We start from the raw sequence: 14831 nt of genomic DNA, 5'->3' as shown, positions 1-14831 counted from the left end.
CCCAGTCATTTCCTAGAATAGCTCAGTCTACATGCCAGTCTGTCTGTGCGCTCTGCGGAAAGTATATATTGCTACGAGTGGAAATCACGCACCGATGGGTAACACCACTCTGAAATCAATGGGCACCACTTAGCCACACAACTCAACACTTCGTCCACACACCCAGACACTTCTTTCTTCACTTGCTGAATGCCAGCATGGTACGCCACATAACATTACCCCCACCACAGAAGCACAGTCCCGGTGAGTTCTAGGTAAACGAAGCAGGACGTGAATAATACGGCTTGAGTCGTGTCACGTGCACAATGTCGGAAGCTTGTGGTGCAAGACTTCGGGTTCAAAGGTTCGATTTCGTATGTGACGTCAGTGACTCGGCGCAAGATACGGTAGGGGCCTGTGTAGCGTGGTAGAAGTTTTTCGCACAAGCCCACCTGGCGTGATGGGAGCCAGAGCAGCACGAGAGAGCCTGGGGTGTAATGCACATCGCGATGGCGACTGTTATAACGGGATTACTGGGAGCCTTGGGAGGCAAAGAGCCTGTCGCGTGCTATGTGACGAGCATCATTAGCGCGGGAGATGGCATCATGAGTGTAAGTACTAGTGGCAGCGTCAGTACCATGTGGCGTGTATCAAAGGGGAGTAATGGGTGTCGGTCAAAGAGCAGATAAAAGGGAGAGTAGCCAGCGGTATCATGACGAGAAGAGTTATAGGCGAATGCTAGAAAGGGTAGATTAATGTCCCAATCCCGATGGTCGCCGGAGACATGCATTGATAACATGTCTGTGAGCGTCCGGTTGAGGCGTTCTGTGAGGCCGTTGGTCTGAGGATGATAGGCGGTGGTAAATTTGTGGCGGACAGTGCACACACGAAGTAGCTCGTCAACCACTCTGGAGAGGAAGCAGCGACCGCGATCCGTGAGCAGTTCACGAGGGGCACCGTGTTGTAGTATCACATCGTGGAGGAGGAAATCAGCGACGTCTGTAGCGCAGCTAGTCGGGATCACGCAGGCAATGGCGTAACGCATAGCATAGTCGGTCGCTACGGCGATCTATTTGTTGCCCAACGCAGAGACCAGGAAGGGTCCAAGCAAATCAACACCAACACGGAAAAAGGGTCAGCTGGGATGGATATTGGCTGCAGGTGTCCTGATGGAAATACGGGAGTTTTTTCCGACGCTGGCACAGTTCACATGCAGCCACATAATGCTGAATTGAGCGATAGAGACCCGGCCAGTAAAAATGTCGGCGCACGCTGTCATACGTGCGGGACACGCCAAGATGTCCAGCGGTGAGAGCATCATGAAACTGTTCCAAGATCGTGGAGCGCAGATGTTTTGGAACGACGAGCAAGAGCTCAGCGCCATCAGGTCGCATATTGCGGCGGTATGGTGCGTCCCCATGGAGTATGAACAAGGCGAGGGCGGGAGAGACTGGCCGGTAGTCAGACAGTCGACGATAGACCGGAGTGCGGAGCCCAAGCACTGTTTGTTGGCTATGTGGGAAAAGGCCGATAAAGACAGGACACATGTGTCAATGTCACAGGTCGTAGAGCTGGGAGTATCGACAGGGTGGCGGGACAAGCAGTCTGCATCTTGGTGAAGGCGACCAGACTTATAAACCACAGAAAAGGTGTATTCTTGCAATCTTAACGCCCAGTGTCCCAAACGTCCAGTAGGGCCTTTGAGTGAAGATAGCCAGCATAAGGCATGGTAGTCCGTGGCAACAGTAAAGGGTCGTCCAAACAAATAAGGGCGGAATTTCGCAATAGCCCAAACAAGAGCTAGGCACTCCTTCTCTGTGATAGAGTAATTTCGTTCTGCCCTAGATAGTAGGCGGCTGGTATACGCAATCACTCTGGTGCGGTCATGGTGTCGCTGAGCGAGGATAGCTCCAATGCCATGACCCCTGGCATCAGTGCGGAGTTCAGTAGGGGCCGAAGAGTTGAAGTGGGCCAAAACGGGTGGATTAGTGAGAGCAGCGATAAGTTCGGAGAAAGCTGCAGCTTAGTCAGGGCTCCAAGAGAAAGGTGCATCTTCTTTCAGTTGGGCAGTGAGAGGGCGAGCAAGGACTGCGACGTTCTGGACGAAACAACGAAAATACGAACACAAGCCAAGAAAACTTCGAACATCACTAGATGAACGTAGTGTGGAAAAAGTACGAACGGCGTGAATCTTATCGAGTCAGGCTGAACACCAGCAGCATTTACTAAGTGGCCAAGAACTTTGATTTCCCGATGGCTGACACTGCATTTCTTGGAGTTAAGTTGAAGGCCGACGCAGCAGAATAGCTTGAGAATGGTAGAAAGGCGAGAGAAGCGGCTGTCAAAAGTGGACGAGAAAACAGTGACGTCGCCTAAGTAACAAAGACAAGTCGTCCACTTGAAGCCGCGCAGCAACGAGTCCATCATCCGTTCGAAAGTTGCAGGGGCGTTACATAGGCCAAAAGGCATGACTTTATATTGGTAGAGGCCGTCAGGAGTGATAAATGCCGTTTTTTTCGCAGTCTCGTTCATCGACGGAGATTTGCCAGTAGCCAGAGCGAAGGTTGATGGAGGAAAAGTAGCTGGCTCCATGTAAGCAATCAAGTGCATTGTCGATGCGCAGAAGAGGGTAGACGTCTTTTCTGGTCAACTTGTTGAGGTGGCGATAGTCGACACAGAATCTCCAGCTCCGATCTTTCTTCTGGACTAGCCCAACAGGTGACGCCCAGGGACTGTTTGAAGGCTCAATGTCGTCGTCAGCCAGCATCTTGTCGACTTCACGTTGAATCACCTGGCGCTAGGAAAGGGAGACACAGTACGATCCCTTGTGAACAGGAGCAGCATCGCCGGTGTCGATGCGGTGGGCTACAACAGACGTTTGGCCAAGAGGTCGGGCCCCAAAATAAAAAATGTCGCTATATGAAAGTAACAGCTTGTAGAGCGTGTAATCAATACACAGCATTCGTAATCAATGAATGCTATGTATAAGGGCTGATTATATTCCGAGCATTTTTCTATCACCTGGTTGATGCTATGGATATGATCGATAGTAGAGTACCTTTTCCGAACACCTGCTTGATCCTTTGCTTGGTTGCAGTCTAAGGTTGTCCCGGTTATATTAGCGATTACCTTGGTAAATAACTTATATGTAACAGACAGTAAGCTGATTGGTCTAATTTTTCAAGTCTTAAGTGTTCCCTTTCTTATAAATTAAGATAATGTTTGCGTTCTTCCATGGTTCCGGTACCATTGATGACACCAGGTACTGCGTATACAGGGTGGCCAGTTACCTGATCCTCTCCAGCTGCTTTCCCCCTTTTCATAGTTTCTAATGCTTTCTTAACTTTGCCCTTCATCACTGGCGGAACGTCTGACTGCATTTGCCTACATCTCATTTATTGTCCTGACTTCTTTGGCTACTGTATAGATCCGTGTAGAACTCATCGGCTATCTTGTCCATATTTGTGATGACATTGCCCGCCCTTGTCCCTTAGCGCATACATCTGATTTTTTCCTATGACCAATTTCTTCATCGCTTTAAGGCTTCCGCCGCTCTTTACAACATGCTCAAATTTCTCGATGTGATACTTCCTTACATCAGCCACTTTGCACTTTTTGATTAGCTTTGATATCTCTGCCAATTCTATTTGGTTTGTTGGATTGGAAGCTTTCATACTCTGGCGTTTCTTAATCAAATCTTTCGTTTCCTTAGACAGCTTATCGGTATCCTCACTAACTATTCTACCACCTACTTCTACAGCACACTCAGTAATGATATCTCTGAAATTATTGTTTATTGCTTCTAGGGTAATGTCGCCATCCTCTGTTAGAGCTGAATATCTATTCTGTAGCGAGATCCTGAACTCTTCTGCCCTCCTCCTCACCGCTAATTTGTTGATGGACTGCTTTCATACTAATCTGTTGCGTTCCTTCTTCAGATTTAGACTAATTCGGGACTTCAACATCCTATGGTCACTGCATCACACTTTTCCGATTATCTCTACATCTTGCATATTGGCGGGGGTTGAACACAGTATGAAGTCAATTTAATTTTTAGCCTCCCCGTTAGGACTTCCCCATGTCCATTTCCGGTTCTTCCATTTGCTAAAGAAGGTATTCATGATTCCTAAGTTATTGCACTCTGCAAATTAGTAATTTCCCCCGGCTATTCCTAAAGCCAATGCCATAGTCACCCACTGCCTGGTCTCCTGCCCGCTTTTTCCCTATCTTGGCATTGAAGTCGCCCATTAGTACAGTATACTGCGTCTTTCCTTTCCGCATTGCCAATTCTACATCTTCGTAGAAGCTTTCAACTGCCTGGTCATCATGACTACATGTAGGTGCGTAGGCCTGTACAACCTTCAGTTTATGCTGCTTATTAAGCTTAATTATGAGGCCTGCTACACTCTCATTATTGCTACAGAATTCATCTATATTACCAGCTATATACTTATTGTTCTCGCTTCTCCGGTAAACCTCGATAACACAGTACATGCCAGTCCTTCAGTACAGTATATGCCTCAATCGGTCTCCTAACCTCACTAAGGCCTATGATATCCCATTCCATACCTTCTAGTTCCTCTAACAGCATTGCTAAACTAACTTCACTAGCTAGGGTTCTAGCATTAAACATTGCCAGGGTCAGTTTCCAATGGCAGCCTCTCCAGCGGAGCCAGAGATTCTTAGCACCCACCGCTGCATCACATATCTGACCGCCGCTGTGGTCAGTTGCTCCACAGCCGCTGGTGACTGAGGGCCGTGGTTTTATAGGACTAATATCATGGGAGGTTGCAGCCAAATACTGCACCGGGGTGACCAACTTCTGTTCTGGTGAGGGAGTGCAATGTCGGAGGTGTCCACCGGCATCAGGTCGCACCCCAAGCCTGTTTACGCAATTCTATCGACACGCGGAGTTTTTTTTTTATCCTGTGGAGAATTGCGCAGCACCGGGATTCGAGCCATGGTCCTCTTGCACGTGAGGCGGATGTTCTACGTCTACGCCACCGCTGCACCGCATGTGGTTAATTATTATTCGCTTCATCAGGAGCTTTTGTGAATATGTAGACTAGTCTATCGAGAAAGTTTACCACCGCTGTGACAGGGGCAAAGAAGAAACGGAAGGACAAGAACTACTAACAACTGACGTTTATTTGAAAAATACATTAATGCCGTATTAATGCGGCAATAATTATATAGGCTGTACCGAGAAATGCATAAACATGCCCTTGCACCAACATAAAACGTCTTTGAATGGTGTTCCTTCATCACATTCATCCCTACATTACAGAGACTGTCATTTTAACAAACCAAGTGTGTCTAATGTGTCAAATAAAAAGCATGCACTCCTCTTTTAGCAGGACTAAGGTTATGTTCAGACATCAAGATCAAATGACCAGGGAACTGTGTGAAGCCTATTATATTCACAAAGACAGCAACAAGTGCGTAAAGCACTCCGTCAGTAAACATTCATGACTGTGAAATTTCATTCCTTTTTTTTTATCGATATTTATTGCCTCAGGGCATCAGTAGGGTACGAGATGAAAGATGAATAAATGATTAAATGAATGGAAAAAGGTTGGCTGATTTTATGAAGTCCAGAAGTGAGCGATGATGAGGTCCCTGCGTCCAAGTGACATATGAGGCAGGATTGGTTGCTGAAAGGCCAGCTATGCTCAGGTGCCGGATTCGTGTTGGTTTGAGTGCTGGGCAGTCCCACAGCAAGTGGTGGATGTCGGCCTCAACATCTTCGTTTTTACAGATCGGGCACCCTGGGCGGGGATATAAGTGTTGGAAGTATGACCACGTCCTAGTGACAGCTGGTGTGAGGGCGACACCGACCCGGATCCTTCTAAGCGCAACCTCCTCTGTACGGGTGAGACCGCGGGGAAGGGATATCGCACACAGAGAGATAAGTGCACATGTGCGGTGCCGGAGGTGTTCCTTTCTTGACAAAAGGAGGGTAGCGTCGTCCACTTCAAGGAGCCGTGGGATTGATACGTCTTGGTTCACGAGGCAGGTTGCTAAATCAGCTTGACTTTGGGAAGGCAGCAGGTCCCGTGGGACCCACACAATGCGTACTGACTGTGGGATGCATGCCGCAAGCTGATGGATGTCTTAGCAAATTTTAGGGCAGCGGCTGACACGTCGGAGCAGACGTACTGCTTGAAGTGCGTCAGTGCGGATGACAACGTGGGCTGTCGGGAGCATGGTTATGGAAGCCACGGAGCAGAGTGCCTCCTGAACTGCCACGAGCTCAGCGCAGAAAGGTGTAAGTGGTTTGGAAAGCTGAAACGTAGCAATCTGATTCAGGTTAGGTCTCCGTGGACAGTAGATTGCTGTTTTGGCTTCACAGCCTTGCAGGCTTCCATCCACGTACACTACTATGGAATCTTGAGGCAGGTGAGTATCGTGCTCTTCAAATTTCTAGCGAAGCAATGATGCCGGGTTGGCAGACGTTGGTCTGCGGATATCAGTTGGCTTGTTGTCTCCTAACTGTACAAATTTCCAGGGAGGGAGAACTGGAGCAGGTGGCTGAAGAATAATGTGTGATGTTGCATACGCCCTTAGTGCTTGCGTGGAATGTGACAAAGTGGCCTTGAGTCAGCGAGCATCACAGCGCTGCTGCACCAGTTCATCGATGGTGTTGAGCTGCGCATTCTCCTGTAACGCTACGACTGGTGTGAGTCGTGGAAGGCATGTTATGGTCCCCATAGCTTCTCGATTTACGGCTACAAGGCGATCCCATTGTACTCTTGCAAGATGCTGGAACTGGGCCTGATAAACAATTTCGTTCCTAATCACAGCATTTGTGCTTTTTTTCTTTGGGAGGGTGGGGGGGCTGGCGTGTGCACTTCTGGTTGTCTTTTGTGAGTATATTACCCACATGTTTTTCAGATAACTTCAGTTGTTAGTAGCACTTGACTTTCCTTCTCCTCTTTGTCCCCTGCCACAGCACTCATAAGTTTTCAAAGATGTACCAACTAGCAGAAATGTCTGTTTTGCTACCTCTAAATTTATACCACATTACCTCCCCCCTTCCCACCATGCCTTATGGCAAGCATCTTATATAAATAAAGAGGTCAAGGGAAAATATTACAACCGGTATGACTGGCGATCAGCTAGAGCACTGAGGAGTACATGTTTGCGTCTCAGGTGAGACTGGCAATATTGAAAATAAATAATCTTTGTCCACACTTATTGTGTCGATGTGCTGGAAATTGAATTTTAAATAACCAAAGTTACAGAAGTTGTTGACAATTGATTCAAGTCCTCCATAACATATGTTTCCAGAAAGAGAGCTTTCCTGAATTTCTGTTTTGTAGAGGGTAACAGAATTTGGTCATACAAGTGCAAATAAAAAATGCGGCCATGCAAGCTCTAGCATGCCATGCCAGTGGCCAGTACGGGTGCACTGGTAAATGTGAGATATTCAAAATGTGCCCTTTTGCCACAAAGGTAGTAGATTTTGCACAAAATCAACACAGTGCAAAAACTATTTTGCAAGTAAAAGTACTGCAATAGAAATGATACAATAGTGGCTTTACCAATGTTCTATACTTCTAAATTAAAGCTTGGTGTGAACCCCGTGCATTCAAAGATAATTTAAATACTGTCATTGTTCTTAACTATAAACATACTTTTTCACTTTTAACCTTCGTCCCACATTAATTAGGACATCATGCACTTATCACAGACTGTCCTGAATCTGCCAACTATACTGGCTGCCTCTAATGAATACATCACGAGTTCACCAGCTCTGTTCCCGACAAGCTTCTTGCAATATGCTCGTAATATTGACTGCTCAGGCTAGGAGCCATCTAAATCCCATTCGTGTGCATTAGGGAAGATTTTAGTAATGACTTTGCAAGAACTCTTACTGAAATATGTTATGTACACACCGCTCCTTTCTTCCGGTAAAAGTCTGTCAGTTTCCATATGTCCTGCTATGTTTCATAGTGCAGCACAAGGGACAGACACAAGCGCGTAACTTCCAAGGCTTTATTTGGCACTCATAGAATTAATACAAGAAGATAAAACAGTATGTGTGGGATTAAACAAGATATTTTGTAAACAAAAAGGAAAAACCTAAAGGCATAAAACATGTTTCACTGGTTGGCAAACCGCCCTGAATCTAACAAGGCTATATCTTTTTTTGTCCTCACCCTGTTCCGTCTTGCTAACAAACAAACAAACAAACAAAAAAAAAAAAGCACTCACACACAGGCAACAACAGGAAGAACATAAAGTTCACTATTATACGTTGGTGGTTCGAAATGCTGAAATGTAATCTGGAAAGCCAGCCAGGTGTACTACCAAAAAACATCAGTGCCTCCACATACTGAATTTAACCTTAGAGTTTTATTGGGGAGATGCAAGATGCCAACACCTACCGAAAGCCATCTGAGAAAAATTACTTTTAACTTGGTCTCTCGCTTTTGGAGTTGAAATAACATGTAAACAAATGGAAAAAGCAGGGCGTTGTCTCTTTAATATTATTATTATTTTTGCTGTGATTCTGAAGTGCTAAAAATATGCACCAGCCGGTTGCGTTTCCCAGTAAAAAAACAGCAGTGAGCTCTGACAGGCAGTACAGAAGCTAGTCATGAGCATGTTCACTGAATGCGTGTAGCTTCCGTATAAATGCAGAGTAAACAAAGATATCCACTATAACACATTTATTAACTCAATGACCCAGCAGCTCCTTCACTGTCACTTTCTCTCACTTACAGGGTTTGGTGGTTTGGAAAAGGCAGATATGATGTAGTACATAAAGTTAGGTTAACATTTTCTATGATGTGAACGATCTCAGAAAAACATTCTGAACAGGCATGGAACTTTCGTGCACAGCTTCGAGGAAAACTACTGAATATGATGCTTATAAGCCCATGCTACCAATGCTACCCAGTGCTGGAATAACGGGTGGGTGGGGATGAGGAGGCTGCAGCCCAGGCTTTATTTACTCTGAAGGCCTTTCGGCATTACAGAGAGGGTGGGTACATGTGATCTACAAACAGAATCAACAATAAAGAACTTAAAAGACACGAACAAAAATGCGTGTCTTTCATTAAGGTGGCGGTTCCACTCCAGCGGTAAAGAGACGACATTTTTGGTGATATTCGTACGTCTACTGTGCCTCACTAGTTTAGTTTATAAATGTGATTTTAATATCTTTGTAAAGCTTATTTTCTTTGCTTTCGAATAGTGCACTTGGTTTAGAAATAGCTGCAAAGATGTTTAAGTTGTAAAGGAAAACACGAAGGTAAGAAACGGTTTCTCAGCTCTCTTTGTCTCAAGAAATGCAAAATTGTGCGAAACCTTTTGCACCTAGAGGAAAACCATTCGAGATGTTTTGAGATTAGATGGTAATGAACAAAGTTAAGCATTTTTATCAGCGTGTATCGCCTAGTTTATTATCCACGTGCCTTTGAAAAGTGCACGAAACAGGTAATTATATATACAATAACTTTCAAGATATGCATTGTGCTGCGGAAATTTTTTGCACAGTTGGAGGTCGTGCAGGGTTTGCTTTTTCCTGAAAATATTGTCTGTCTGCTTCATTTAGTGTAAAAGTTATTTGTGTTCAAAGTTGGCATTTTTTGTAAAATGGCTAAAAGAAAATGCTAAACTGTTAAAGTAAGAAGCTTTTAGCGGTGGTGAGGTTTCACGTGAAAAAAACTTTACACTTTGCTGTCAGAGGATAAGAATCGGTTTGCTCTATGACTCTCGAGGAATGTGCACGGTCAGGGTGATTTCAGCTAATTTTTTCGTGGTTCGCTTGAAGCGCGCGAGCTCTTTAAGCACATTTGAAGCGCTCCATGGCTTTTTTTCTGGCAAATATAACTTAATGTTTCGGGCTTTCGTTCCTTTATTCAACTGGTAACAATTATCAACTACAAAGTGTACAAAAAAACAAATAATAGTGGAATAGCAGAGCCACGTACGATAAATGCAGTAGGTAGCGCCATCTACAAAATAAACATGGACTAACAATGTTGCAGTTCAGTAAAATTACGAGGGTGGCACTACAAATATCCTGAATCGAGGGGTATTTACGAGAGGGTGTTATGTTTCCACAACGTTGTCACTCTGCCCTTTCCTTTCCATTGGGCGAGGGAGGTAAACACTGGCGGGTCGGGTCGAGTGGTTGAGTCGAACTATTGTGCAGGGGTGGGTTGACTCGGTTCGACCCCACTACAGAAAGCATGTAAATGCGGTCTAGTTGAGTCGGGGCACAGTGGGACATCGCCCCATGTATTTGCCATGGAGGGGGACATCCGAACAATAGCTGGAGTATTGTTGGGGTCTCCCCCTCTTTGACGAATCAAGTTTGGCGACCTCTGCAAATTGACCTTTTTCCAAAGCGCACCCTTCTTAAGGGCGTCAGGCGAAGTACTATTGACAGGACCGGTTGCCAAGAATTTGTGCAGAAATTCATTCCTAGTAGTGGGGTGAGCTTATCTTCCAAACAGTAGTTAAGTGCAGAGCTGGTCTCGTCTAGCCTGTGTGGAGACGCGTTAGTCATCTGTGAACGTACCTTGATACACTACCCCCCTCCCCTTTTTAACCATGACAATGACAACAGGAAGCTGGCGAACCTGGCCACGTCTTCTCTGTTGAGGCAAGCTACAGGAGGCGTGGACAATATGGACAATATTATGCGTGCATTCCTAAGGGCTAGAAGATGCTAGCACTGCAAACAATTATTGTGCAGCAGTTCGTCATGTTGATGGAGCGAGGGACGGCGTTTCCTGGAAAAAGACATGCAGCAAAGTTCTCCCCCTATTTTCGTGTGGCATCCTGACGAAAATGGCGTCCGAGGACGCTTCGCGCATGCTCAGTAGCGCTATTTGAAAAAGAAAAAGGTCCACTGACAGCATACACTTGCTTGCTTTGCGATTTATTTATCCCCTCCAATTCAATGTGTCATACTGCTTGTGTGCCGAAACGCCACCAACGCTCCCGCGTGTGCAGCTGTGGTGCACCCTGGCTACAGTCAACACTGTATCCCAGTGAACGAATTGTGCTTCTCGTCCAGTACAAGTAGTGGCTTTCGTTACTCATTTTTAGTTTTTTTTTTAGTAACACACATGATGTATGCTTGTGTTTGGCAAAAGTGAGCATCTCGCTGCTCATGGGGATGCCTCGCAAGAGAAGCGAACAACCTCTAATACGAGGAAACCGACAAACAGAGGAGGCCTCTTTCCTTCCTTAGAAACGACTAAGCGGAATCAGCAATTGAAAGAACAATTCTGTCATAATTTCAACCTACCAGCTAGAGATACATCCAGAAAACGCGGAATCTCTCTGCATTCTTATTATCGAGTCAGTCTTACCCTGAAAGTGAAGATATGAAGTCTTGCGCGTTAGAGGGTCGGTATCATGCAAACCCTCGAAGAAAAAATAAAATTTGATGCTATAAAATGATTGAAATGAGAAGATGAGGTTGTTACGTGCTTCACAAATTTATTGCATGATATGAAGATTTTACGAGTTCACAACAAAGATAAAAATGGTAAAACAAATAAAATTCTGCTTCGGTCTGCACACATCATAAAGAATGCATCGGATGCTGAACTCTGGTATCGGCCCAAGTACATTACTGTTTGCTTATTTCCCGCATTTTAGGCAGGACAGAAAAAAAATGTTATAAAAGTGTGAATAAACTTTAATTTGACTTTGCCGCCGCAGCTTCGTTCAATCATCGTCGACTACTCATGCAAGACAGTCCAGCTGAGGGAAGAAAAAGAAAATGGTTGGCAGGGTAGTAGCAGCGAAAATGACCCCACCTCTGTCTTCTGTGCTCAACGTTACTTCTGCACATCCCCTTTCTTTTGGATGGGTTTGTTTTTTTACTTGCGCCCTTTTTTCACTAAACTTACTCTCTTCATTGCTTCCCTGATTGACAAAGAAACGTTAGTGCTCAGAAACAGCGGTCCTGTGTACTTCAGTGTCCGTCATATTCCGTGAGGCTGGAAACAGGGACATCGGTCTTGGTGGCTCTTTACAGCTACCTGTTGGGTCGGCAATTATCAAAAGGGTCCTTGTTATAGGCTTTTCATCATCAAAAGTGCAAAGGTGGTTTAGTGGCTTCCGTTCCTGCTCCTTCGTCGTTTCTACTGTTTTTTATTATTTTTTCTTCGAAGCCTAGCTGCAGTGCTTGTGCCATGTTCCATTGCATCTGTTTTCTCTACGACAGTAGCAGTGGAGGAGAGAGTGTACTGGCCGCTCATGTCTTTCATGTTCGCCGGCTACATTTTGTTACTACTGAAACTACGCCTCTTGTGGAGCATTTGCCCTCGCCCACAAACTCTATCTCCCCTCCCCCATACACACACAAGGACGACGCGCGCGTGTGAATAAATATAATGAGGACTCTGTGGAGCATCAAATTGGAAGAGGGGAAGAGGATGCCATAAGCGCCTACAAAACTGGCCCCGTTCGGTCCTTTCTTCTGGACACGTTCCTTTACAACCACCCTCTCCCCTTCTCCCATTTCCCACTTAGCAAATCCACCTCTTCAGTGCCGAAGTGAACATGAATACATTCCGGCATCCTGCGCGGTACATAGCCTCTTGGTGGATTTCATGTCCCTTTCGCAGTATCGATTCATCTCAAAAGGAAAAAAAAAAAATTGGCATCAATCACTTATCCACATATTGCAACTTACTAACTCTAGTTTCCAAGGTTGGACAAGCACGAACTAAAAATAAACAAGGACGACTGTTGACTGAAGTTCAGTTAATTATAGCTATATTATCATATATGTAATAACGTTTGATAAAACAAATCTTTTGTTGACCACAAGAGCTGGCAGTTTACACTCCAGTGGAGGAGTGTTCCGGTCCCTACTATATATATGGCATCTACAGTAGAGAGCTTTGGAGTAGGGGGCCCCTACGGCTTAGTGGGATAGGGTAATGGAGCGGCAACAGACGACGAGGGGTGCGGTAATTATACTGGGCATGCCTACTTCGTCCTGCCATTACCTTATCTCCCTAACTGATAGGGTCTCCGATAGGGTCTCCGTATTCTAAAGCTCATGATTACGCGATTGCACAGCCCGAGGATCAAAAGAACGCAAGACAGGCGCTGACTTCAACTGAGGTTCATTGTCTAAGCCTGCAGAAATATATGCACGAGACACAAATAATTTGCATAATATCGCCCCTTTCCCTTTTTTACTGCTTTTCCTTTTTACTGGTAATAAATTTGCACTGTGATCATGCGGACACCCTGTTTTATTTCTGTTTAGGCGGGCTAGCATACTGCAGTCAAATCCACCAGTCGTGGCTCTCGTTTCACAATATGTTTGCAGCACTACGAAAAGTAGATGCACCCTGACGGGCACTACAATAGGCAATTGTGCTCCTAGGCGCCTCTCGCCTCCCAAATTGAATTGGAGGGGGCCACAGTAGGAGCACAATTGCAAAGGCTCCTCTGCCTTCCCCAGTGCTGCAGATATCTTGTGAGACGAAGTAGCCGTAGGTACGTGGGTTGAAGAGGGGAATTAAATAAGACAGCCTATGCTGTGCAGGACGGGGACAAAAGTTCTTCCCTTCTCTGCCTGGGCTTTGCTGTAGAGCCACAAAAATATTTGAAAGCCTGCTCAGCAACAAAAGAAAAACCTTCAGGCAGCGTACGAAGACTAAGCACTCAATTCCTCATTCATGGATTGGTGGCAGAATCTAACTACTATAAAGATGGCGACCGTGGAACCGTCACTTTAATGAAGAAGAAAAAAAAGCACATCAAGAAAGAAAAAGTGGCCGGGGGAAAAGAAAATTTCTTACTTCCAAGAGTGGGTGAATGCAGATGGGATTGAGCAGAAAATCTTCCTTTTCCGCAGCAACCACCACCATCGTTCTATATCTCTCAAACAGTTTGTGCGTCCCGAGCTAGCACATTTTATCTCCTCGTCTTAGCCCTAGTGGCTGCATTTGTGTTGTTGTGTGCACGGGCAATGTTTACCACTGCTAATGCATTACTATCGCATTGATCGCATATTTTTCTTTGGGGTACATTACAAAAGCGTGCTATGGAAGAGAGAGCAGCTACATGAAATTAGGGCCCCCATTTTTCTTAAGCCATCTCTGATGCCGCTCACCAGGTTTTCCAAGTCTGCTCTGAGGGTCCTTACATCTTCAGCACCAATGCCCAGCGTGTCACCAAGGTCTAATTCAGAGATCGCCAGGAACGGCGACGTGCAGCTGGTAAGAAAATAGAAGTAACTTTAGTGAAGGAGAATGCGGATTGAAAACACTACAACTTTACCTTTTATCAGTTTTCAATTTTACAATATGAAGAAGGTGTTCCGCGGACTTCACGTCACGGCAACGCGCTATGCGTGTCGCAGCCTGGCATATCTGCAAAACTACATTTGGGGCCATCTTTCGAGCAATCGCATAATAAATACCTGCTCAGCAATCTTGAGCCGAAGTCCTGACGCCATTATGGCACTACAGGGAAAGAAACGAGCGTTTGGATCATGGGTTTCTCAAAATTGGCCAGATTGCACGATACGGTACGGTTCGAATGGTTCTCTGCTGCTAAGCGCGTTTTTAGTACGGTTTAGTGGCAACAGCGGGGCGCGTTTCGCTGGGAGGCGCTGAGGAAAAAAAAAAAGCGGTCGGCCGCGCTAGGCGCTGCCGTCGAATACTGGAATAGACCTTTGTATTTGGCCTTCCTGGATGTACGGGGCGTACGACAACGTAAGCAGGGAACTCCTGTGGAATATATTAAAAGAAGAAGGTATCGGTTATGAGGTAATAAAGTTCCTACAGAAAATATACCGGGATAACAAAGTAGAAGTTACGTGGGAAGGGATAAGAAGTACGGAGGATGTCAAAGTATGC

At 45.5% G+C, this 14831-nt stretch overlaps 1 protein-coding gene across 3 annotated transcripts in view; it reads right to left on the bottom strand.

Moving 5' to 3' along the window:
• Nucleotides 1–14593, bottom strand: part of ArgRS-m (arginyl-tRNA synthetase, mitochondrial) — a 72422-nt gene extending 57829 nt beyond the window's left edge. For 2 of the 3 annotated variants that reach the window (XM_084599679.1, XM_084599661.1), the window contains exons 1-3: nucleotides 14393–14593; nucleotides 14251–14342; nucleotides 14084–14186 (exon numbers count right to left, since the gene is read on the bottom strand). In XM_084599679.1, the coding sequence (XP_084455805.1) occupies nucleotides 14084–14186; nucleotides 14251–14342; nucleotides 14393–14428 (231 nt within the window). In that variant the 5' untranslated portion in view covers nucleotides 14429–14593. Of the gene's footprint in view, nucleotides 1–14083; nucleotides 14187–14250; nucleotides 14343–14392 lie in introns of those variants that run through there. The other variant, XM_084599682.1, reaches the window with a different exon arrangement.
• Between the last annotated feature and the right edge of the window lie 238 nt (nucleotides 14594–14831).

This window comes from Amblyomma maculatum, chromosome 1 (assembly GCF_055883805.1).
Source record: "Amblyomma maculatum isolate TAMU_Amacu chromosome 1, ASM5588380v1, whole genome shotgun sequence".
In the NCBI taxonomy this organism is placed as follows: Eukaryota; Metazoa; Arthropoda; class Arachnida; order Ixodida; family Ixodidae; genus Amblyomma; species Amblyomma maculatum.
The sequence above is the reverse complement of the archived record's forward strand: the minus strand, read 5'-3'. Positions and strand labels throughout refer to the sequence as shown.